Source organism: Alligator mississippiensis, chromosome 1, assembly GCF_030867095.1.
Source record: "Alligator mississippiensis isolate rAllMis1 chromosome 1, rAllMis1, whole genome shotgun sequence".
NCBI lineage: Eukaryota > Metazoa > Chordata > Crocodylia > Alligatoridae > Alligator > Alligator mississippiensis.
The window spans coordinates 247,142,181-247,154,979 of NC_081824.1; the positions used below are offsets into that span (position 1 = coordinate 247,142,181).

General features: G+C 42.3%; 1 protein-coding gene across 2 annotated transcripts in view; it reads right to left on the reverse strand.

Annotated features, from left to right (window-relative positions):
* Positions 1 to 3,718: 3,718 nt before the first annotated feature.
* ATG3 (autophagy related 3) overlaps positions 3,719 to 12,799 on the reverse strand; it is a 39,620-nt gene continuing 30,539 nt past the window's right edge. For both annotated transcript variants that reach the window (XM_059720460.1, XM_006271814.4), the window contains exons 11-12: positions 5,264 to 5,332; positions 3,719 to 4,010 (exon numbers count right to left, since the gene is read on the reverse strand). In XM_059720460.1, the coding sequence (XP_059576443.1) occupies positions 3,929 to 4,010; positions 5,264 to 5,332 (151 nt within the window). In that variant the 3' untranslated portion in view covers positions 3,719 to 3,928. The remainder of the gene's footprint in view (positions 4,011 to 5,263; positions 5,333 to 12,799) is intronic.

Here is a 12,799-nt window from a genome sequence, read left to right on the forward strand (position 1 = left end):
GTGGGGGGAGGAGAGGAGTGGGCCCAGGCCTGACATGGGGTGGGGAGGAGCAGCGAGCCCTAGCGGGGGGAAAAAGCCAGCCAGCTGCAACAGTTGGGGTGGGAGCAGTGGGCCTGGCCCAATGCAGCCCAACACAGTAGTGCCTGGGGGAGAGGAGGAGTGCACCTCCTCTCCCTCCCTGGGGCCTGAGCCCACTCCCCCCAGCCCCAATCACCGTGGCCCAGCATCTCCCCACCCTCGGACCCAGTCCTCCCCTGCATCAGGTTGCGGTGTGCTGTGGGCCCAGACCCCAAGCAGCAGGAGGGAAGAGGGGAGCGGGCCCAGATGGGTGGGGGGCTCATTCCTCATCATTCTTGACAGCTAATTGGCAGCTAGCCTTTCATATTTCTGTCTACTGGTAGGATTGGCATTAGACATTATCATCACTCTCAACATTACTAAACATTCAGCTAGCACCTAAGATTACAGTATACTTTACAGACATAGAAGACATACCCTTTGCTTCCCCCTAAAGTTTATAATCTAAATAAAGGAAACTGCAGGACAACAGCATAGGAGATGGGTCCTCATGTTTGTGCCACACCTTAGGGTGATGACTTGAAGAATTGCTTTCCAACGTTTTGTCCCTGTCCCTGCAAGGATGGATCCCTAACACTAACTCACACAACTTAAGCCAGGCTAGATGTAAAACAGGCACAGACAAAACAAAAACAACCAGGAATCAACTCTTGAAATGGAGTCAGTCTCCAAGGATGAAAACTACTGTTGTGCAAAGGTCCAAAACAGGAGTAAGCACAATGTAGTTCCACTAAGTCACAAATGTAAGATTCAGGCTTGCACTTTTTATACATGTCTATCACAGTGGTTCTCAGCCTCATTAGACTCAAGGTACCCCTTGAAAATGCCAACTTTTAGCTTTCACTCTTATAGAAAAACAGAGCAATTCCTCTGTTGCAAAGAACTCAGAAAGACCACAACAGATCAGAATGTTTTTGACATGTTGGATTCCTATTTCAAATCTCTGGATTTATTTTGTAAATCATATATTAGGTGGCACCCTGGCTGAAAAAATCACTATGTTTAGATTCTTGTGACTTATAGCAATTCCTTGCTTGACCAGCATATGCCCAAAAAACAGCATACAATGCATGTCCAGCAAGCATGCCCTGGTCAGAGTAGAGAGAAAGGACTTGCTGAGAAACAGAAAGGGGTTAATTATTTAGCGACAACAAATACTTGGTTTCTAATGTACATAAGAAAGAGCCAGCCTACCAAGGACTTACCAGGCAAACTGGATGCCTTGAAAAAAGCAAATGAGGATTCCTTAAGTGGCAAGAAAAACAAGAGGCTAGAAGGCCTTTCCCCGAGACTGTAAAATGGCTCCTTTTGGAAGCAAGTTTAAAACAGATCACTCACATTTAAAAATCAAAGGGCAGGAAAACATTGTAGATCACAAACAAGTTCTAAACTGATAAAGTTGCCTTTTGGAAAGAAAAATATCAGAAAAAGAGGTTCGAGTGGGTCTCACTCATCCATTTAATGGCAGCTGAGTTTAGAATACACTGCATGGCAGCACAATGAAAGCAGACAGCATCATGTGTACAGTCATTTATGCCAGCATAAAAATCTAGCAATTAAGAGCAGCTCTTCAACCTCTCTGTTGGTGTACACAGCTCCACAGGGGCAACACAGTGTGGGACAAGGCTTAATGCATTTACAGTTTCTAAATCCATCTCATTCCTAGCTTAATGAGTATAGATTTACAGATACATTCTTTGTTGGTAGAACAAGAAAACTTTGTACTTGGTATGTAGTGGACTAATCAGACATTTAGAAATTGTATCTTTTCCTATAAATTCCATATGGCTGCATGCCTAAAAAAGGTATTTTAGTTTTTAGAGCCATCCATCAGATCACATTGCTTAGTTATCACTAGGTAAGACAAAACAATAAGGGGGAAAAAGGCTAAACAGATGCTTTAATTCTGTTTTCATTCCTTCTAAAATGTTTGGGTCTTAAACTTAACTCACATTTCAAGATTAAGATGTATAACTGGTAATTTAGAAGTCATGGATATGTGTTTGTTCCCTTTCCTGTGCCTTAATGAAGATTTATAACTGGGAATTTATGTTGTTTTTCTGTTTATAATTTTTTAAAATGCTCAACCTACATTGAGAATGGTGTATTGTCCAGATTAGGGGGGTTGTATGCTGCTCTGTATTCCAGCCTTTGTAAGATTGCTTATCTTACACAATATCCAAATTTCCATCATGAAACTCTACTGCAGACAGGAGCAAGACTCTCACTGCCTTCAACAGAATCAGGACTTCCCTCTGGTCTCCCTTGCAGCATAAGAAGCACATGACTCATGGGCAGGAGTCCTGCGTCCCAGCTCCGTATTACTACAACCATCAGAAACTTAAGATGTTGCGTGCACAAAGACTAAATTAGAGCAACAAAAGCCCCCAAAAAACTCCTAGAAGAACACATCGTAGGAGTGATCTCAGCAGGAATTCTCAGATGGAAGGAAGAAGCAATGACTAGAGAATCTGATATCTCTATAGAGGTGCACAGTTGGTATGGAAAGCTAGAACTAATGTAGCACAGCACAAGCTAGCCATGCAAGTATTTATCCAGCTTTAGGAATGGCTTGTACAGTCTGGGCAGTGTTCTGTGTTACTGCAACTGCATAGGTAGCAGTGACTGTACTGGTGACAGATCCCAAGAAAATAAAAGTACAGTAGATCAACTAATTTATTTTATTTTTTACTGGGATCAGAAATGAGGCCATTACAAGATCAAGTGTTACCACCAGTCTTCCTCTCTATGCCCAGGAAAAAGCCTCAGGGCCTGAATCTCACTGCTTTTACAGAGTCCCTAAGTATCAGCCCCGAGCTAGGAGGATGTAACTTTTGTTACAAGACTCCAATGTATGCAAGTGGAGGTACTGATGAAAATACTACCATACCTAAAATCCCTTCTAGGGGGAAAGAATTTTAAACATCCTGTCACAGCAGGCTTTCCTGGATTCATCTCAGTGTGCAGAAGTACTTCAGGGGACCTCTCTTCTAGCAAGAGGATGGCATGGCTTAGGTGTAAGAAGAATATCGGAGTATACTGTTAGTTGATGTTTCTCAGTTGGTTCTGAAGGCACTGGAGAAGTGGAAGTTGCAAGAACAAATTACTGAATTAAAAATTCTCATTAGTAACAGCTATAAGACACAGCTTGTCAAACTTCCTGCTACAGAGAATTGTACAAATATTGTTAGCTAATCACAAGTTCATAAAAACAGCAGAAAAATGTTAGTCTAGGACTTGGCCAGGAATAGTTGTCTTTAATCTCCCCTCTCAGCTATATTCATTGCAAGTCTCCAGTAGCATTGTTTCCATGCCTGAGTTGGTACATGAATGCTTGTGTCAAATTTCAAATGTTTCTTTTGATACCTATACTTTTAATATAACCTTCCAAAACATGTGTGCTGGTTACAGGCATTGACTGAAGTAAATGTAAAGTTGAATAAAAAAAAAATACTACAACTATCTGTGGAAATAAATAAAAGACTGGTCAACCCATACTCTAGGACATGTAAGGTCAACACATTTTGAAGGCAATAACAGCATGAAAAAAGCTGGTTGTAATTAAGGAATTCATATACAGGAAGAGAGGTTGTAACCCTGAGTTAATCCTATGATACAAGAAAAAACACTTCTAGACATATTGCAAGTACAGGAATGAAAGTGTTTATTTTACACACAAAGTTCATTGTTAAAAAGGCTGGTACTGGAACATTATTTTGATGCATAAACTTGATAAAAGTTTAATGTTACAGAAACTGTGTACAATGCTGAGTAAGTCGCACATGGGGGTTATTTTCTTTAAAAAAATCCAGATTGATAATCAGCGTAGAACATTTCAGCGATCTTATAATTACATTGTAAAGTGTCTTGTGTAGTCATATTCTATTGTTGGAATGACGGCTTGTACAAATTTCAAGAATATAAGAAGGTACCTGGACACTGTAGTTAAGGAAGACTGCTGGGTATTTCAGTAAGAATACTGCAAAAAGACCTGAACCTATTCAGTATTTCACACAGAGAAGTAGTAAACACTGTTGCACTAGACTAATCTTTGCTGTATCTTCCATAAAGGGATAAAACAATAGACTAATCTGATAATTTAGGGTCATATTTGTCCAAACATTCAGATGACAAGACTGTTTTGAAGTTACTTTGAGGTTAATTCAGTGCTTTATTTTCAAGTTACCCCTGTTAAACAATAAAGACATTTTATTTAAAGCTACATTGCGTGAGCTTAAGAGTTGCTTTCTATAAACGACCATTCAGTTTAAATTTTAGACACCAAATCATTTGTCCAATCTACATCGAGTTTGTATAAAGAAAGCCTTACAATATGCATATATAAAACCAGATTAAGACCAGAGCCAAGTGGAAGGTTTATAAAGACCTACAACATTTAGTTAACAATTTAAGCTGATATAGCCTATACCTTTGAAACTTTGTTTAGATAACATCTAAGACTCTAGCTGTTTCTCAGCTTTAGGACTCGTTTCCCATTAGAACAAACTGCAGGTTACTGATACATGTGAAGTCTCTCACAATTGAGGAATAAGTCATTAAAATATAAAAAGGGTTGAATAATTTTGAAGAAAAACTATTTCTTAATAAAAGCGTATTGGCACCTCAAAAAACCAGAGGCCGAGCTGTTGAAGCTCAGAGTGCCACAGACCCATCTGCAGCAGCACAACAACGCACATGCAGATATTCCGCATGCTGCTACTTTGCAGCGCAGAGGGGCTTTTTTTGACCCCAGGAGATCCCGGTGTCAAAAAACCCCTAAAAATAAGAGGGGGGGGGGCGGGAAACGGGATGCGCCGAATGGCACTCTGAAAGTCAAATTCCTAACTGAAAAAAAAGTTCCGTACCTATTGAAGATTTCTTGTCTACATAGGGCATTGCCTTGCATTTCACACCACTTTTCTAGTCATTTTCACTGTTGTCAATCAGCTGCATTCTATGAACTAGCATAAAATTGTTCACACACAGGTCACATGCATACTCTTCTCTAGCCCCTGCACATTAGAAAGAGCGTGCACCCTGAAGCCCAACCTCAAATGTAGAGCGACTGTAGTAGGCCTCACACATCACCTACAAAATAAAGAATTCAAAATGGACCAGGACAAATTTCTTTTAGAGCTACAAGAAATTTTGAGACAGGTAGCATACATGTACTTGGAAAGGATACATGTGAACTCCAAGTTCTCCCCCACCTTCTGCGACTGTTTCAATTATTTTCTTCATCACCTCTGCATGCCTGAAAAAAAGATTGGGACTTCTTAAGGAAGTCTGAGACAGCTCTCCATCTTTAACTCAGCAAGTTTAGGTTACAGTTACAGATCAGTACTCAGGACTAGATGGCTCCAGAAATGCTTTTTGTTTGCCAGACTAAAAATGAACTCCTGACCATAACCAAAAGTTAAAACTGCTGCACAGTTTCAGAGGGCAGATGAGTTTAGTCCACAGACACTATTAAGAACTCAAGAACTGAATCCAGTGGTTGTGTGTGATTTGGGTTTTCTGTTTGTCTTGGAAAAAATGTGGGAAAATGCAGATTTTTTTCCTTTACAGGAGAAACACCCCAGGAAACCATGGGTTTCCCATTGCAGGCTGGCAGAGTTCCAGCCTGCAAGCAGCTGCTTGGGGCTCAGGGAAACATGACATAGGAGGCAGGGGATGTCATGTACACACACACACACACACACACACACACACACACACACACACACACACGTAGTAGCCAAGCAGGATGGTGGAAAGCAGGTCCCTTAAGGTAAGCCTATGGGGGCAGGGCACACAGGTGACGCATGGGGAGGGTGGGGGGAGGCTACCCCCTATGTTTCTATACCCACAGCACAGTGCAGGGCTGCAGCCAGGCTGGACCAGCTCTGGGCAGGTGCTGCCTCCGTGGCCCAGCTGGCTGGACCCAGGAGGGGAGTGCCATGTCACCATAGTCAGGCAGAGTGGCATGGAGTTGTACACCCTGCTGCTGCTGGGCAGGAAGGGGCACTTCACCTTGGCAGTCATGATGGCACAGCACTCCCTCCTGTGACAGGTCCCACACTCTGGGCCACAGAGGCAGCTCCTGCCTAGAGCTGGTCCGGCTTGGCTGCAGCCCCGTACCCTGCTGTAGGCACAGAAGTTGGGTGGCGGGGAGGGACAGGACATGCCCACTTCACCCCCCCCAGGCATCACCTGCATCTTCCCTGCCACCTCGTGTCATCTGTGCCAACATCCCCCCTTCCCCACACACTGGGAAGTTGGGGGGAGGCTCTGTGGGTTGGGAGTGATGGATAGCAGCATGGGCATGGGGCAGGGCAGCAGCATATCAGGGCTGCTCAGTGCCACAAAGCAACTGGGGGGGGGGGGGGGGGAGGGGCTGCTGCAGTTGGACCTGTGTCCTGGTGAGAGAAGGGGGTAGGGAGCTCTGATTTTCCATAATTAAAAAAAAATAGCAAGTAGCAAAATGCCAAAATATATAGGTACTTAGAATTAAAATGAGGAAAAACGTGGATTTTTCATTTTTTTTTTTAAATCAGAATTTGCAATTAGTCATAATCAGAGAATTTGGGGTTTTTAAAGAGAAAACCAGGATCCCCGATTGTGACCTACTGGCAACTCCATGTTCCGAGAAGAACAGGTGTTGCATTATGGAGTAAACTGGGATTAATTCTGTAGATAGGTGGCTTCTAGCAATTATTAAAAGCCTTACCTTCATTAACGGCTTATTTTTAAAAGGAATTTTCTGGAGTTTGGCAAGCTGATTTGTATATAATATTAATTTCAAAGACCAGCTATACACCAATTACCCTCCACCTTAAGACTCAGTTTTGACAGCATTTGATACCAAGCAAAACTAATCTTGGATTTAGCCACTTGTTATTTGGCCAAGAAGCTTAAGTATACCAAGGACTAGCAAGACATTCATTTATTTTGTTTTAAGAGTTATGTTAAACTTGGAGCCTCCAAAAATGCCAACTTGAACCCACTGTTTTGTTGTTAAAAGTCAATTTCCCAGAGACTTTCAACAGGCTTATCTCCAGTTTCATACTGGAGCTCTGAGCAATCATACGGCTCTTTTACATAAATTTGACCACAGAGAATATAGTGGCCAAACTGGAATTAAGATCAATTTTACCAACATTTATATTTGTGTTTCCAACAAAAATATCCATCAACTTTTCATACACAAGGAACCCAAAACAATTTGCAAAATCTATAATGGAAATACTTTACAGCTGAAATGCATCTACTTACAGTAACGGACTGCAGAGACAAAAGATATAAGAACTGGGAGAAAGCATGCTGCACACTAAAGAAGGAGAAAGGAAATCATATGGCAAAACTGTACTAGAGCAAGCCTCTTCTCTTATGAAGACTGGCTGTGGGATCTTTAATGTTCACGAAGAGCACCTCCATTTAAGATTTATCAAAAGTCTATTCAATTCACTTCCAACTTCTTGAAAGAAAGAAGTTGATCAATGCTGCCTGGATTTGGAACCGAGGTTACAGATCTCATACTCAGGACACTGAAGGATGTTCTTTGACCACTAGGATTAATTTTAAGCTCCACATCTTTAAATTGGATTTCATGGCACATGATATAATTTAAGGTCATAAAATAGTGGAGGGAATTTGAAAGAAGCGTTCTAATCTTATGAATTCATACACAAATAACAAGCTTAATTAGGCCACCATATTTTGACACAGTAAATAAGCAATCCCTTATATCAGGGGTGTCAAAAATGCAGCTGGCCCATGGAGACTTGTCACTTGGTTCTCAGTACTGTTCCTGGGTCTGAGCAGACCCATGCAGCATGCAATGGATCAATTCCACATGTAGGCCCTGGGATGCATCTCACGATGCCCGTTCCAGCCAGTCTGGCACCCATACAGCACACAGCATCCCCATACCAGCTAGTTTGGGACCCACACTACTCACTCCTTGCATGAACAGATCCTAGGGTGGGTGCCATGGGCACTAGATCTGGCATTTGGGGTGGGGGGCAGGGGGAAGGGAGTCCATGGACCCAATCTGACCCATGAAAGAAATGAGCTTGACACCCCTACCTTTACACATACCAAAAAACACTCTGAAAACTGCATGAGCATCTGTATATAAAAGCCACTCCTACCAATGTGACAAAACTGTCAGGAGCCACTTATAGTCTAGGAAAGGGTACACATGGTTCAACATGTTGTGTTCCTGGAAGAATGTTATATCAGAAGCAAGGCAGTAAGAGGTACAGATGGGAAGGAGGCAAGATCATGTTTTGGCTAACAAGCACCAGTACTGAAGAAACAGGGATGCAAGGGGGAAGTAAGGTAGCAAGATTAATAAAGAAAAGGTAAATCTGTGCAATTTAGTTACATTTTAAAATTAAACACTTCTCCATTGCATTCTTAATTCATAGAGATAGAACAGATATTGAGCAAAGACTACAGAGAAGGTAACAGAACAATTATATTTTGTACTGTGCTTCTTGAGAAAAAGCATTAGTATGGAACAGACATGGCAGAACTGGCTGAAGGACTGAAAAATTCAGGTTCGTGGCTACATAGCTAGCTAATTTGCATTTAGTCATGAAAAGTTCAGCTCAAAGCCTAACAATGCTGACAGTAGGTCCCCTGGAGATACAAAACAGGAAGTGATTGCCACATTGTCAAAAAACTACTGTGAACTAGAAACAAAACAAAGAAAGCAAACAGTTTTGGGAACTATCTATCTATCTCAACAGCAATATTGATCACCAACCGGGATCTGTCCTCCTGTGAGCTTGCCAGAACATGAGAGACTTTTTAAATGGATTGTCAGTCCCACAATGATGTCCTGCTATGGGAGTACACTTGCTGTGTCTCGGACCATACCATACATGCATTTTGGGAGAAGTCAAGTTTCTGAAGCCAGTTGTACTGACGTGAGAGAATTCAGTTTTGTTTTAGCAGAGCACTGCATTTTGTTTAATGGGCCCCAAAACTCTTATGTAAAAGCATGCTTAACACTTTCATCAGGCCAAGGTGGTGGTTAACAGCACTGCGCATTTTTCCTTATACAATCTAGCCACAAAGTGCTCACAATGTTCTACAGAGTGCAAGACCTCCTGGATAGATTTCAAGAACAACCAGTCCCAAAGCAGTCATCATCACGCTAATACCACTCTACAGGTGATGCTGTTTTTATAGGTGCATTTAATGCTTTCAACTCTTAGCTTTGTTTTCGGAGTACTGTAAAAACTGCATTTAAGCAAAGCATAGGGCACCCACGTGGCCTAGATTGGACTCGAATAACTTTCCAAGTTCAGTCATTTTATAAAGCTTGACAAAAGCATAGTTGTTTTGAATGTGTGATAAAGGATAAGTATTTAAATTCTTAGAGAAGAGCTGAGACACTAAAAACTGACATGAGAATTTCCCTTAAACTACACATTAGCCTACATAATTCCCACTGTACTGCAACTTGAAGAAAGATTGTTTTGACTGATACTCTTTTTCCAGTGACAATCTATGTGAGTTAACAGACAATAAGCAAACTTGTTCCTGGACACAACTACATGCTATTCAATAGGCTACTAGTCAAATGTATTTCCTAAAACAGGGATGCTCAACCACCAGCCTATGAGTCAGATATGGCCCTCAGTGCCATGTCACCCAACCCACAGGACTCCACATGGGTCCAGAAGTTTGGCAGTGGGGGAGTAATGGCACTGCTCCCCTGCTGCCAAATCTATGAACCCATGGGGAGCACTTAGACCTCAAGACCCAACCCTAGTGTGCAGGGATTGGAAAGGGGCAGTGCTGACCCCAGGACTCGATCCAGACAGAGGGATCCTGGGCCGTGGGGCCAAAAGGTTGAGTGCCACTGTCCTAGAATAATGGAGGCTAATCTTTTTAGCATGCCACCAATTAAGCCACCTTCTGAGTGCTACTCTCATCCCCTGCCTGATCTACTTCTTTGATTTCTGCTCTCAGTTCTGTGTTCCTCGCCTGAACTGCTGCTTTGCTTTCTGCTTCTTCCTATATTTACTGCTGTGCTACCTGTCCCCTTCCTGACCTGCCACGTGCCACACACAAGCTGCCGTGCTCCAGGTTGGCCACCCCTGTGCTACAACAAATGTCTGTGGAATGTCTAGATCATTTACAATTTATGTTAAAGAACTGGCTGTCAATGCACTCTAGTTATCCTTACACACCACAGTTAAGACATCCAGTAATACCCAAGTTCTCTGATAGTTAAAAACAGTACACAGAATGTAAGAAGAGAAAGAAAGATTAGTTTTACAGTTAACTGCTGCTTTTTAAAACCTGAAAATTAAACAACTCAGCCACTTCTGAAAGGTCTAAAATTCACCTTAACAAGTGACCTCCTTTTTTCACCCCACCCCGCAAGCATTTGTGTAATGTGAACTATAAACAGCTAATCTTTCAGAAAGGTTCAGTGGGAGGGATTTCATTACCTACTAACTAGGCTAAGAGTTACTTATTATGCAACATATTCATGATATAAAACACTACCTTTACTTCTCTGATCTTATTTCGTGATCTAGCCATAAACTTATGGGAAATGGAAAGTTGGGATTAAATGGCTCAAGACAGACTAAGAAGAAAGTCCAAAAGAATTCTTTCCCCACTCCTACCCCTCATTAAGCAGCTGCCAAAATGTGACTCTGAGTTGTGGACTGTGCAGAAAATGAAACATGATTATTCAGGAGAAGCAGTTAGCATGAAGCTCACAATGGCACCCACCATTCTGGTTCCTCCTCTGAAACAAAACATGATAAAATGTCATGAGACACGAGACTGCTGAGTAAGCAGACTGTAAACAGTCATTGCCAAACAGACAAATTTTGCCCCCAAAACACCACATTGCACAAGTCATAGAATATACAGGAAAGTGACAGAAGCAAAGATAACCAGAGAAATGGTTGGGTCCCCATGGACAAGTGAAATCCAAACCAGTGATCTTGGCTACCATTTCTATCTGAAATAAATGCACAGGAACAGCTTGGAATCAAACAGGTCATTTTAACTGTAAGCCTGATTGAGACAGAACTTCCTGCTTTTGAGGAGCAGAAGACCCCCACCACCAAAAGCAAATAAAACCACAGCATCCGATTCCACTAAATCTTCTGTCAGTTTGCTTGAGCTCTGGTGGCACCTCACCTAGCTGCCTCAGATTTGGTAGACAAAATGTCAGAGTACTTCACTATAAAAAAGCAACTGCCTGACATTAGCTTTTGGGCTCTTTAGAACAGCTATCTGAATTCAAACTCTTCCAAACTTTAGAGCTACATCAGAGGGTGACTTAACCAACTAGAATTGGCACCATTGCACCAGCCCTTCACCCACTGGTAGAAGAGATTTAACACGATCAGTACTGTCTGTATCACTTCCAAGGTGAAGTCAGAAAAAGGGCTGAAAAGGTACTCCAGTGACTACACACCAGGGATGGGCAATTATTTTGGATAGAGGGCCCCTTAATGAGTTCTAGCGAACTGTTGAGGGCCACATGGGCAGCGTGGCCCCTTGACAGGTATCCTGCCCCTGGTCACCATCTTGGGACTGGAAGTCCAGCCCCCTAACTGCTGACCTTTGTCACCAGAAGTCCCTCCCCTTGCCCCCAGAAGTAAACCCCTTGGCAAAAGGAGTACCATCTTGGAACCAAAAAAAAATAATTATTATATTCTAAAAATATCAAACATCTACTACAACATATGTTCATTTGATTTCAAAAAATATTTTTGTCCTGATTTATATATGTTCGCATAGTGTACATAAAGGTGATTTCATAATAGCTTAAAATTAAGTCTTACTTTGGTATATTGTGTGGGGGAGGAAGGGTATGGGTGGGTGGGTACAGCGTTTGTGGGGGACTGTGGATGTGTGTGTATGAGTATGCGTGTAGGTGGGGGAGGGTGTAGATAGGTGTATGGGGTGAAGGAGCATGTGGGCATGTGTGGTCTCACTCTCGACTCATTTACCAACCTGTACAACCATCAGCCCTTTTTGCCTTAGCCCACTTGCTCTAGTCCAGCTTTTCAGTCTCGGCCTCTCTTCTCTGATCATGCCCAGCTCAAGCTGCTCTACCCTCTCAGCCTGAGCCCACCCCCACCTTCCTCATGAGGTATGACAGCTGGCATTTCTAAGCTTTAATGCTGGTCCTGGCCCCAGGGCACCTGCCCACCACTGCTAAAAGGGTTGTTTAAGAATGAAGCAAGGAAGGCAAGACGATGATACAGATAAGGCAACTTAAGCACATAAACTTCAGAACAAGTCAGGACAAACATGGCTGAGCCATCAAGAGGTTGGGGAAAGAGAAGATATCTCACAGGCTGTATTCTTACAGCAGGGTACTCTTTCCATGGCTAAGTTTAGGATCAAAGCATGCTGAAACCTGAAAAGGTGAGGGCAAGTACCAACGATGTGCCATCAAAAAGCTGACCGACTACCATTGATAGCGACAAAGATGCAGTCAAGTATGCTAAGCTGTTTCCTCCTACCAGAAATTATCTGAAGGTATAACAACCTACACAGAGTGTCTTGATATTCAACTTTGCTCTAAATGCTTTGTACATGGCACTTTTGGAGAATAAAAAGCAAGCAGTGCTTTGTTTGGAAGATGCTGACCCTGGACTGCTGCAAATGTACATTATCAAGGATTCATGCAGAGTCCATATCCTAGTTAGTCATGGGAAAGTATTCATGGTTGACACCCAGGGGTTGTAAT